General features: G+C 37.6%; 1 protein-coding gene across 3 annotated transcripts in view; it reads left to right on the forward strand.

Annotated features, from left to right (window-relative positions):
- The window catches only part of PRKX (protein kinase X-linked), a 58,669-nt gene that overhangs the window by 20,683 nt on the left and 24,995 nt on the right, over window positions 1-12,991 (forward strand). For 2 of the 3 annotated variants that reach the window (XM_035310270.1, XM_035310436.1), the window contains exons 2-3: window positions 8,971-9,139; window positions 12,656-12,919. In XM_035310270.1, coding sequence (XP_035166161.1) covers window positions 8,971-9,139; window positions 12,656-12,919 — 433 coding nt within the window. Of the gene's footprint in view, window positions 1-2,055; window positions 2,062-8,970; window positions 9,140-12,655; window positions 12,920-12,991 lie in introns of all 3 variants that reach the window. The other variant, XM_035310354.1, reaches the window with a different exon arrangement.

The following is a 12,991-nucleotide window of genomic DNA, read 5'->3' on the forward strand; positions in this document are numbered from 1 at the left end:
CCACTTTCTTTTTCAATGGCTAAGTACCATTTAGCCTCATAGTTTGTGGGGGACTGCTGTTAAGTTTGGACATATGGTGCTTCATGCATCTCTGATATTTATCAGACTCCGTGCAACTTTAACTTCTGTAGGATGAAGTGACTCTTCAAATCTTTCCTGGATTATTGCATTTGTAAGCATATTTTTGTTCTTAGCCAATCATTTGTTTTTATGAGGTGAAAACATGTTTTGGGGCACAACCGTATTCTGTAGTTTTATGGTTGGTCAGCTTTATTTATTTTAAGGTTTCCTGTTTTCTGGGGATACAATTACACTTCTGTCCATACAGTAATTTGTCAGGAAAATACAAGACTTAATATGTCCAACTGCAGCAATTGAAGGAACAAAAGCTACTGGAACAATCTGTTGTGTACTTGGCCTGTCATGTATCTTCCATAGAGGTGCTGCTATAGTAAACCTTCAAGACCTTTTTGAAAGTTCCCTTTAGTCAGAAGTGCTTGGAAAGGTCTAAATCTACCCTTGACCTAGTGATATAGGAAATTGTTAAAACTGTACTTCTATGGGAAACTAAATCAAGTATCTCCATGCTGAATTTGAGTGAAGTAACTGGCCTGTAGTGGTTTTACCTGGGCTGGCAGCTGAGCACCACACAGCCATTCACTCACCCTTCCCCCTCCCTCTCTGGGATGGGGGAGAAAATTGGAAGAAAAAAAAAATAATATATATTTATTTTTTTTTTTTAAAAAAAAGAAAACCAGTGGGTTGAGATAGAGACAGTTTATTAGCATAGAAAAGAAAGGGAAATAATAATGATAATAGTATTACTGATAATAATGTGCACAAGCAAGCGATGCACAATGCAATTGCTGACCGATGCCCAGCCTATCCCCGAGCAGCCGCCTCCCTCACCCCGGCTAGCCACCCCTATATATTGTTTAGCATGACACCATATGATATGGAATACCCCTTTGGCCAGTTTGGGTCAGCTATCCTGGGTCTGTCCCCTCCCAGCTCCTGCTGCACCCCCAGCCTGCCTGCTGGCAGGACAGAGCGAAGAGCTGAAAAGTCATTGGCTTACTGTAAGCACTGCTCTGCCACAATTAAAACATCAGCATGTTATCAACATTATTCTCAGCCTAAATCCCAAACACAGCACCCTACCAGCTACTAGGAGGAAAACTAACTCTATCCTAGCTGAAACCAGGACGTGGCCAAATTGTTTTTTTATATGCTTCCAGTTAAAGGAGAAAGCTAAAGAAAAACTAAAATAAGAAGATAGAAGTACAGACAAACGATGAGAGAAAGCTTTAATGTCCTAAATAAAGATTTGGTTATGTGACTTAGCCACAAAGCTTTTTTTTTTTTTTTTTTTCCCAGTTTTATTTTTTCCTGCTTAGTTTTATTCACTATCTTTCCTTTTACCTTCATTGTGAGGGGGGGGGGGGGGAAATCACTGTGAAAAGCACTTTTAGTTCATCATCAGAGTAAGTGAAAAATAGTGTATTAATGATTACCTGAACTTATTCTTTATGTACTACCAGAGGCAAATTGCAACTACTTCTTTTTTTCATAGCAAGTCAGGGGTCAATCCCTTTTGGTTTAGACTATGTTTCAGACATCCAATTCGAAGTTTTAAATTTAGTACTTATCTCAGTTCAGGGAGTAGGAGGCAAGTATTTACAACAGCAGACAAGAAATTAGAATATCTGGAGAGAGATCCGGATTCATTATTTGGGGTTGTAATATAAATATGGCTTGAAACTCTTTACTGTTATGAAGATTCATAAAATCATAGTGAGCATCCAAAGGAGGGCAAAAAAGATGGTGGAGGGTCTGGAGGGGAAGACATGAGAAGTGGCTGAGGTCCTCTGGTTTGATCGGCCCAGAGCAGGCTGAGGGGAGGCCTCATGGTGGCCTGCAGCTCCCTCACGAGGGGAGTAGAGGGGCAGGCGCTGAGCTCTGCTCTCTGGAGACAGTGACAAAACCCAAGGGAATGGCATGGAGCTGGGACAGGGGAGGGTCAGGCTGGGCGTTAGGAAAAGGTTCTGCACCCAGAGGGTGGTCGGGCACTGAGACAGGCTCCCCACGGCAGTGGTCACAGCACTGAGCCTGCTGGAGTTCAAGAAACATTTGGACAATACCCTCAGACATAGGGTCTGATTTTGGGGTGGTCCTGTGTGGAGCCAGGGGTTGGACTTGATGATCCTTGTGGGCCCCTTCCAACTCAGGATATTCTGTGATTCTATTCTGAAATATCAGGGGCCCATAAAGTATAAAGAGAATCTGATAATTTTGTTTAATGGCACCCTGATATTTATAGTACTTTAACAGAGACCAAATGATTGTGAGCCAAAAAACAATTTATCTGGAATTAGAAAGGAACTCCCACCATGGGTGTTTTATTGAATTGCTCCTTTTGGAAATCACGAACCTGTTTCTGAACTATGTGAAAAACAGAAAGTTTGACTGGTGTGTCTTAATTAGCATGGTGATTCTGTGTTTTTAATTCTTACAGGGTGTAATTCAAAAAGAATTAAGTGGGTGGTTCAACACCAGGACTTGACTTAAGTGCTTGGTATTCTTCTCTGGCATATCAAATATTAAGGGAAGTTGAACAAGGTCTATATTCCAAATTGTTAAATTTTGTTTTAGTGGTGTATCTCTATCGACTTCCTGTATAATAAGTAATTAAGTAAGAAAAAAGTAACACACATTTTCAGGATCTTTGAAATCTAGAAACTGCAAAGAGGTGGATATTGTTTACAGAGCAAGTTGGAGATGAATCTTTGAGTCAAGGTCTAGACTATACTTAGAACATGCAATGCTAGTTTCTTTCTAACTTCAGCTGAGCAATAAAGAAATGGTGATATTGATATTTCAGTTGAAAAATAGATTGACAAGGGGAGAGACCAGAATCCAAAACAGAAGAAAGAGGGGATCACTCTGGAATGCCACTGGCAATAGTATTTCTGGGCTGAGTAGTCTTATATACCCCAGAAGTGATCATCTCACCTGGAGTGTAGCAGGTAAATATATATTTTGTTCTGTCTAGTATCCTACATCGTTGCAAAGTAGAAAGATATTTTCTCTATTCAAGTGGTTACTAGTGTAAACTAGGAAATAGCATAGCAGATGCATGAACAAAGTCATGGAAGCAAGATACTCTGGCAAAGCTGCATATGGTGAACGCTGTAGGAGGCATTTTGGTCCCGTTTTCTATGCCGTTAAGTGCTCTTTATCAGACCGTGTCCTCAGATACATGATCACTGAAGGATGTAAAAATGCTTTGCAAAAGAAATCGCATATTTACTTACTGCGTTCACTAATATAAGATACACAAATTTAGAACAATGAGGCATCCTATGAAACCTCTAAATTCCTTTGTTTCTCTCTCGTGTTTTTTTAGGTGTAGATCAGAACTCTCTAGGGTGGTGGAGGTATAGAAGCAGTGGTCTAAAGAGTTATGAGCAGCAGCCCACAGCTTGTTTGTGGAACAGTGTGAAGACACTGGGAAGGTTGAGTGGTAGTCTGCAAGGTATTTGGTCTGACAGTGGTCTGTGGGTTGAAAAACAAACAAACAAACAAAAAAACTGAACAATGCCACTTTGATGTCCAAAACCTTCCTACTCCTCCTTCTGTGTTGTCTTGCTCAACTATTGTAGAAGCCCACAGCTGCTTGTCTCATCTGATTTCCTCTACCCTCTCTCAAATGTTAATCTGGTTACTTGGGCAGGCTCCTTTCCTTTGATATGTCCATTCTTGCCTTTTTTCAAGAACTGTTGATGGCCCCCTCCACCTTTTAAGACATGTATTGCTAGTCTGTTCAAGTTCTGTCACAAGACAAGCTGTAGATTAAAGAGCAGAGAAATCCGACATTCAGTAGCGAGATTGTAATCTGCTACAATTTACCTAAGTTATCTCTGACACTCAGCAGAATTGCCTGTCCTGCTTGTGGCTACCAACAAAGACCATCACATGGCCCAGTGGGAAATGTTTCTTCTAACTGTAAATAATAGCGAATACATCTGATTCTTTCTGTAGGCATCTGTGGAAATCAGGACCATCCCCTGTGGGACTCAAAAAGCAGCCCTCAGGGTCAGGGATCTCACTTGACCTAGTTTATTCTTTGTTAAAACAGATGGTATCTATCTGAGCAGGGATAACTTAGTTTTAAGAAAGAACTGGGGATTAAAATGATGGGAAGCTGGAACAGCTGGGCCTAATTAATGGGAGCAAGCAAAGAGGCAAACTGAACATTAAATTCAGTCACCTACATCAATAGCAAAATAGTCAGTACATGACTAGTCACTCAATTATTTTAGCTGATTATTTTAGTTGCAGGATTGGTTTTCCTAGCATCAAATGTATCTTAAATTGCATCAGAAATATTCCCACATTCGTTATTCTTTTCTACCAGGCTTCAAAGAGCAAAATCCTGGAAGCTGGATATGGTGTTTTGGCATGCTGTAAGGGAATCCAGCTTGTTTCATATGACTGAGAATGCCCTTCTTGTGTTTGATACCCAGCCTAAGCTGCTCCTCCGCAGTATTTGTCCTCCTCCTTGTTGTGTGTTTAACACGAGAAGGTTACCTAATTGAGAAGATTATTGGCATTCCTTCAAGTTCTGCAACCGCACTGAATTTGCAAAGGGATCCAAAAAAATTATTGTTTCTGTTGTAAACAGATTATACTGGATTAGTGGTTAGCATTTTGCATGATTGTTCTGTTTGCCCCCTTAGTCCTGAAAATCTTGGAATTGTGTTCATGTTGCAAATGGCATGAGCACTCTTCATTGCTTGTGTTACTAGTGGCAAGAAACCTTCATTTGCTAGATGCCTTTGAGGGGAGATGGGGACTCATCCAGAATGGTATGTAATTCCTGACGTCTCCTATTTTGAACTGAATATAAAATAAATGTCAGCAGAATATTATGCAAATCTGCAAATACCATATTTCCTTTCATTGCTATATGTAAGATGTGCATGGGCAAAATATTTCTATTCTAAGGTAATACTAAGGTTTATTTGCCTGTGTTGCAGAGGGGCAAATTATCCAGTTTCAAATAGCTGAGCTTTGAGGAGATAGGGGCACAGAAATTGCGCAGGGATTAACAAGTTGTTCCATGACCTTAGTGTCACTTTCGTGGAGGATGAGAGGCAGCGGTGCTTTGACAGAAGACGTGTAACCCTGCCTCTTTCTGTTTCAAAGAGCCGTCTCTCAATTTTATGGGAGCGGTGCCTCTCTTTTACACGCAGCCACTTCACTGCCTCAATTTGTTAGGCTTCTTGCCATGAACATGGGGGCAGAGTTCCAGCTAGTCTCAGTGGCAAGGCAGGCCCGTGTAAAGCAGCTAGGTATTCCTGACTGTGCTACAGAACCATAACAAGTCTCTCTTGTAGCCTGCCCACCCTTCCACCCTCCCCAGATGTCTGCAGAAATGTGAACATGAGCAGGAGATCCAGAACAAAGTGAGATATTTGAATTGTACTTGTTTTTGTATCCAAACTTCATCTGGTTGCCCACAGACTGGGTAAACATTAAAACAAACAAACAAATGCCACAGTTAGTCCTGCATGTGGCAGTGCGAAACCATAAATTAAACCACACTTGTGTGCATTTATACAGCTGCTGTTTTTAAGTTTCAGCAAGATCCCTGCCACCCAGTTCTTGTTAACAGCCCCACAATATTAAAGATATTTTTTTTCTATGTTAGAAAAATACCTGGTACTCCCGTGTTTGCTCTTTGGTTCTCTTTGCCACAAGAGGAGTTTGAACAACTTAAACAGTGCAAGCAAACCTCCATGTAAATTGCAAAGCATTCCTATTTTTCTTTGGGACTTTGAGGGTGTGTATTGTTTGTCAAAAGTGCTGGAAGGGTGGTGGTTGTATGTCTGGGTACTGTCACTGCCAACAGATGTAGGCCTAATGGATTTTCTGAGAAGATTTGAAAGGGAGACAATTCGTATCGTGAGAAAGAGACATCTGCAAACAAATGTTGAAGAACTTCTTGGTCTGCTGAGTTAGAGGGATTCAGGATTGTCAGCTTGATTTCCGTAGCTGCTTGAAATTAGGCTGGAGATGTTTGAAGAAAGTCTGCGTGCAACCAGGCAAACAATGAAACTGGTTCGGGAGGTTGTAGGTTCTCGTCTGTCTGTGTGGTCTCTGGCTTTTCCCCGAGGCTCCCTGGATGAGGTCTTGCCACCCTTCTGGAACAGCCTGCCAGGCACTGCTGCTCCCGGCAGGAAGGTTTTTAAAGAGGCCGTGTTTCCAAATTTAGAGCCATTGCTAAAGAAGTCCCTGACGGGTCCTGCTGTGAACGTGGTGGAACGTGGCGTTACTATTATTATTTCTGAGCACCGCCACTTGTACTGCTGGAAAAAATAAAATATTCTAAAATGAGAATTTCTAGGACAAGTGAGGTGCTTCATGAAACATGAGGGCATTAAAGACCCAGGAAACAATTAGTTATGTGGTCACCTCCTACTTTCCTCATGAATGTGTCTGTGGGAGTATTTTATTCATGCAAGTATCAAAATGTATATGAAAACAGCATTTACTTGTGGGGCTGGTACTGTTCATTTCCCTGAGTCAGCATTTGGAAGACTTAAGAGTTTTTAAGATGCTTTTTAGTGTTGATGCATGATAAGCATCAGTTATTCTGCATTCAAAATGTTTTTCCAGGGACTTGAACATGCATTTCAGCTCCTAATTTTGAAATGACCAAAGTTATTTTTTTCATGTACGCATCCAATAAAGATATAAATAATAAGTATTTTAGTCTGAACAGATGGTTGTGCTTGGATATTCTGTTTTTAATCTATTTTTTTAAACTTCGTAAGCTCAAGTCCATGAAAACAAGATTATTTACAGGTATAGTCATTTATTGTGACTGCATTGCTAGGGGATTTAATTGCATGATAAATTTTCCAGGGTAACCTGGTGGCTCACTTCAATACAACAGCAAGCTTTATCTGAGACCTGTTTACAGTTTTCATGGTTAAAGAACTGTAATTCAGGACGGGTGGGAATATGTGTTTAAAAGACAAAACAAAAGAAAAAAAAATGCTTTGATATAATCTTTTAGACAACTGTAATACTTGTTGGGTTTGTGTAGTGAGAAATATTATCTCGAAAGCTGTATTGGTAGTGGAGCTACAACTTCTATAGAATTGGATTGCTGAAGTTGTTAGTTCCTGGTTTGTAGTGTGAATATTTTGTTTTTAGTAAATGCCATGCTTTAAACAATATTACAAGTGACTTGAAAGAACAACTGTTAAATAAAGTGTAAATGTTTTAAGTGTAACTTGAGTTTCCTGAATCTGCTACAGGGATTTTTTTTTTTTTTTCTTGCCACTGTAATGCAGTTTTGGAACACCTTTTATTTTTTTTCTCCTCCCACCCTTCCTCTTTCCATATACTTATTCATCCCCTTCACCTGCTACACATCTTAGAAAGTTGTCTTGTGGTATTGATTGATCATAACCAATCAACCCAACCTGAAATCAGCTAACACGCTTGCTAATAATACTGCATCAGGTCAATGAGCGGCCTTCCTACAGCACGTGCAAGGCAGTAATTGCAAGAGTGAGTATAAAATTTTGACTTCTTTTGGAAGGCACTTCTGAGCAAGAGAGTGGCCTTCTACAAATCCGGCAATTGGTTTAAATGCCACTTTATAGTGGGACATGTTTCTGTCAGAGAATAGGATTAAAAATCTCTTCTGTACTGTTCAGTGGAACCTACATAACGTTGTTTAAAGAGCGCAAAAAAAAAAAAAAAAAAGAGCAGGCACCCAGAGAGCTGAAGTAGTTAATCTAGAAATGTGTAATACTGTGCTGCTCACAAATGGAACTGTGGCTAAACGTAATAGTTTTAATTTTCCTTTCAAACTCAAAAATAATTCTTGGTTCAGTTATGTATAATTGTCTTGAGTGCAAGGCATTTAAAAGGAAACTTAACGATTACTGTATTGAATGAAGACAAATGCATAATACATTATTCAAAAGACAATATGTTTTTTGACTGCTTTTTATTTGCCTTTTATATTTTTAAGAGTGAATTGAAAAAGAAGTGCATTAACTACAAAAAAAAAAAAAAAGTGCCTGAAATGTACTCTTACCATGCAATATAACAATGCAGCACTACAAGGAGATATTTTTTGTTGTTTATATACTAGTCAGCACTTTTAAGTATTTTTTTTTTCCAATCATTCCCTTCCCCTACTGAATCACTTCATTGCTCTGTGCACATTTAAGGGAATGAGCTCCTCACCTGAATATTAGCAGACAGCTGTTTTCAGTTACTGAAGTCTTGGTAGATTAATATTGCTTTATTTTTATGTTGATCTTTTTTTACATTCTCTACTCTTGTTATGAGTTCCTATTATTTCAAACACTAGTGGATTTAGCTACATTGTTTTAATAATATATGGAAAGTTAATATTTACTTAGTACAAACAATAACTTAAATCTGTTACAATTGAATGTTAATTTCTTGGTCAGTGATGATTTTTTTCCCTTTATGCCATGTGCTGTGTGTATATAGGATAAGCTGAATGCTATTTCTGAATCTTTGTTGAGATTACGTGCCCTGCTCCTACCTAAATTAAAACAGATCTCAGAAATTTAAGATGTTTCCCAGCCTTTCTCCTATACTTGAGAACAGTTTTGCATGTTTCATTTATCTTGGTTACATTTGAGTCTTCTCTGTTACTGACTTGTTGTTTCAGATCTTCCTTACGCTTTCTCAGGACCACTGCTCTTGGCAAGAAATGCTTCCAGTATCTATCCAAAGAACGGCAGTATCACAGTATTGTTATTTTTATTAGACCATTATCACTAAAACTTGACAAATTCCAAGGGAAAAAAGTGTGGGAGCAACTAAAAAATGTAATAGTGAGGTCCTGTAGGTTTTAAATTAGCAAATCGTTTTTTTTTAATAATACATTGATGTTTTTCTTCAACTTTTCAGGCACAGGTACATTTGGGCGTGTTCATCTTGTGAAGGAAAAAATGGCCAAACGTTACTTTGCACTGAAAGTAATGAGCATTCCAGATGTCATTCGACTGAAGCAAGAACAACATGTGCACAATGAAAAGTCAGTCTTGAAAGAGGTCAATCACCCATTTTTGATCAGATTGTAAGTTGCTGGTTTTTTATTAAAATAGTATATGAAGTGCATTTAAAACTAAGCATTCCAGATTCTTACTGTAAGTTCTTATGTACGTAACCAACAACAAATGCTTAATTTCTGTTAAGTAATCTAGTCTAAATTAGACTTCAAAGTAAAATATTTATTATGGAAGAACTAAGAGTATAAAAACAAAAATCACAATTTAAGCAATAAATTATTACAAGTTTTTACGCTCTGTCTCTAGTTTTTTTTTGTTTTGTTTTGTTTTTCAAAGAGCAATAGAGATTTTCTTAAGTGAGGGAAAAACAAATAAATGCTAACATTGGCTTATCAAAATGAGCCCTAGAATAATTCTTAAGGAGGAGGCTTTTTTTCCTTGTGTGCTGTTGCTTTTTCCAGCATAATTACGCTATTAGTTTCCAGCTAGTGTTCATAAATCCTGCATGTGGCTTAATATCAGTAAGATGAGTTCTAAGGGATGTGAAGCTTGAGATGCATGCAGGAAAGCAAGATGAGAGTACATCTGGTTAGACTGGTTAAAATATGGGCGGAACAGGAGGAACAGGACTTTATTTGTATACTTACGTACATAAATTCTATTTTAAGAAAAGAGGAAAAAAATGTACATCTATGCATCTATAGTAGCGCAGCAAGTGTGGGAACAGAGGAAACCTGTGTGACAAGTGAGACAGGGTCATGAGGATTGGTGTCCATACAGAAGCAGTGGTCAAAAAATCCAACTGATTAAGTTTTCTTGTTGTTTTTTGTTGTTGTTGTTGTTGTTCTTGCCTTGTTTCCAAAATGCCGGATTTTAAAGCTGGCAACAGAAGGACACAATTCAAATGCAAGTTGATTTGTGTGCAAAGGAACTGTTCTTGTCTTCTAGCTCTCTTCCTTTTCTGTTGACATGCTCCATGTGATGCTGCATCAGCTGTGCTCTTATAATTGTCTGAGTCCCTTGGCAAAGGAGACTCAAAGCAACCTAGCTGGAATGAGCAATTTACATTTTAAGTCATGTTCATATTTGTGTGCTTTATGTCAAACAAACGTTCATGGACAGTTACCACTGACTTGATAACAAATGAGGATTTTTCTAGCTCCAGCCTGCTCCTCTCCTACTCAATACATGTGTTTTTATCATTAAATTTTTGTCTGTAGTTGATCAGCAAAGAGACAACTATTTTTCTGCTTCAATGCCTTTAAACCATGCTATTTACAGTCTGGTTTTTGCGTTCCCATCACCACCTGAAACATGGATAGTATCGTCCTCTAGCTGCAAATTCAAGGAATTTGGCCAGTGCAGCATAATACTGTATTTTGTAGCACTTTATGATGGGAATTTAAGTAGTGCTGTACATCATCTAGTTCTGACCTTCACCATTCCGGTACCTTAACTTTACATTGTTAGTTTTTTTTTTTGTTTGTTTGTTTGTTTTTCCTTTTCCTGTTACATTTAAGAAGTATTGTATAGTGAGTTTCTGAATCAGTTTTTCTGTAAACAGAAGTTATTTATCTACTTATCTCTTAAACTGTTTCTTGGAAATGATTCATGCTCTTGTAACAGCTGGTCATTGAAGACTCCTATACAATTTTTACTGACAAGTTTGAATGAAGTGTCATAACTCTGAGTGCAGCAGTTCACATGGCACTGCAATTTTAACATGTATCTTTAATTTTTCAAGAAAATCAGAATTAATAAAAATCATGTTTTATAGCCCTGTAAGCTAAAATAGGTTATTAGACTCTAAGAGTTCACAATAGCTTCCACAGTTCATATAAAGAAGCCAGATTTGTATGCTATTCTAATCTCAGCTTCTGTAGTATTTTCCTTTTATATATTAAAATACAATGCAAAGCAATCTGTATTACAAATAATAAAGTTATTTTCCATTTTTCATACATAATAAATAACACATCAATTTTTGTGTATAGACAACCCTTTAAAACTCACTGCTTAAAGATGTGACTTCCAGTACAAATACTGTGATATTTGTACTAGGTCTTCCCTTTTTTCTTGTAGTCTTTCTCAGATTTTGCCCTTTCTTTCCCCTGTAAATCTTTTTTTTTTTTTTTTTACATACATGGTTTGCTTCATTTTATCTGTTCCTGTCCCTCTTTCTTCATTTCTTGTAGCTGTAACTTCGCTTAACTCCTTAAAAACATCTAAAGAGAGTTTTTATGTAGTCCAGAAACACTGTGAACATCATCAGTAGCCACTTAGTGATGCTGAAGACTCTGTAATAGTCTAAAAAAATAGAAAAGCCTGTGCCTTTGAACCCATAGAGGAGCTGTAGCTGGTGTCTGATAGTTTCTTGTTTGGTTGCCCTTAGTGCCAGCATCAAGAAAGAAAGTAGAAAATCTTACTGAGCAAAACTCAGTCTTGGGTTTGGAAGCTGAGTTTGCCCTGCTTATCGTTCTTGAGACTCACTACCTTCATTAGGAACTAGTTAATGAAGCCAAAAAAAAAAAAAAAAGCTATTTGATCTGTACATTTTTGTGATACTACAGGAACATTTATTAGAAGCTGAAGTAACTTCCATTCTTCTATAAAGAAAGTAGATGAGGATACTTTTTTTGACTGTCATAATAACTGTTTGTTTTGAAATAGTAAAATATTCTTCCAGGCTTTATTAAATATTGGTTTTCTTCTGAATTGTTAAGTTACATTTGGATGTGTGGTGTATGACTTGGTTAATGTGGGCAGAAAGAAGAATAGCTTAGTTCTAGGAATGAGGAAGAGAAGGTTCCCATATTCTGTAATGAAGCATTTGAAAGCCATTTAGGGTGATTTTCTTTTTCCTTGGCTGTTCTTTACTGCACTTTAGGAAAGAAGGTACCACAGTATTTCTTAAAAGAAAGGCAATAGTCTGAGCAACAGAAGGTAATTTTCATTAAGTTAGTTCTGAGGTAAAGAAATGATCCTGCTTTGCTTTTCTATTGATTTGTTAAAGATATCATAGAAGAGCAGGCATTGTGATCTGACACTTATCTAGTAACCTACTCACTTCAGTTGGGGTAGTATATTACTGTGTAGGAAGGGTACAAGAAGGGAAGGAGAGCTCTCTGGTGTCCTCTTTGTGAACATACTGTCATAAACATCTTTATAAATGCAGATTCTGCTCATCCTCCCCTTTACTTTGGCAATATTTGATTAAGTAAAATAGTATGTATGTGAGAATCATCTGGTCCTAGCACACTAACAGTATACAAAGTCAGTTACTAGGTGCCTAGCAGATACCTGTTTGGTACAAAGCAAAGGAGTCTGTCAGTTAATTTTTTCTTTCTAAGCCAGTGCTGTGCACGTTTTTAACTCTGTGTTTTTACTTTTCAAGTTAAGTTAGCTACTTGAACAGCTCTTACATAATCTTGCTAGGTTCTTGGGGTTTTAATATTTGTACAATGGGAACCATTAAAGTATTATGTACATACTTGGGGTAATAGAGATTAGTTTACAGACATTTACTTCTGAAGTAAATTGCAGAGATAATTTGTTTAATCAATAAAACAATATTTTTATTGCAGATTCTGGACCTACCATGATGAGCGTTTTTTATACATGTTAATGGAATATGTGCCAGGGGGAGAACTTTTTAGTTACCTGCGCAACATGGGGCGTTTCAACAACAGTACAGGACTGTTTTATTCTACAGAAATTATTTGTGCAATAGAATACCTGCACTCCAAAGAAATAGTTTACAGAGACTTAAAACCTGAAAATATATTACTAGACAAAGAAGGACATATCAAGCTTACTGATTTTGGATTTGCTAAAAAACTGGTGGATAGGTAAGTACGTTTTTGTTATGGCTTAATACAGAAAACATAATTATAGTTGGAAGAAAAAAAAATATTTCAGAG

Source organism: Oxyura jamaicensis, chromosome 1 (genome assembly GCF_011077185.1).
Source record: "Oxyura jamaicensis isolate SHBP4307 breed ruddy duck chromosome 1, BPBGC_Ojam_1.0, whole genome shotgun sequence".
In the NCBI taxonomy this organism is placed as follows: domain Eukaryota; kingdom Metazoa; phylum Chordata; class Aves; order Anseriformes; family Anatidae; genus Oxyura; species Oxyura jamaicensis.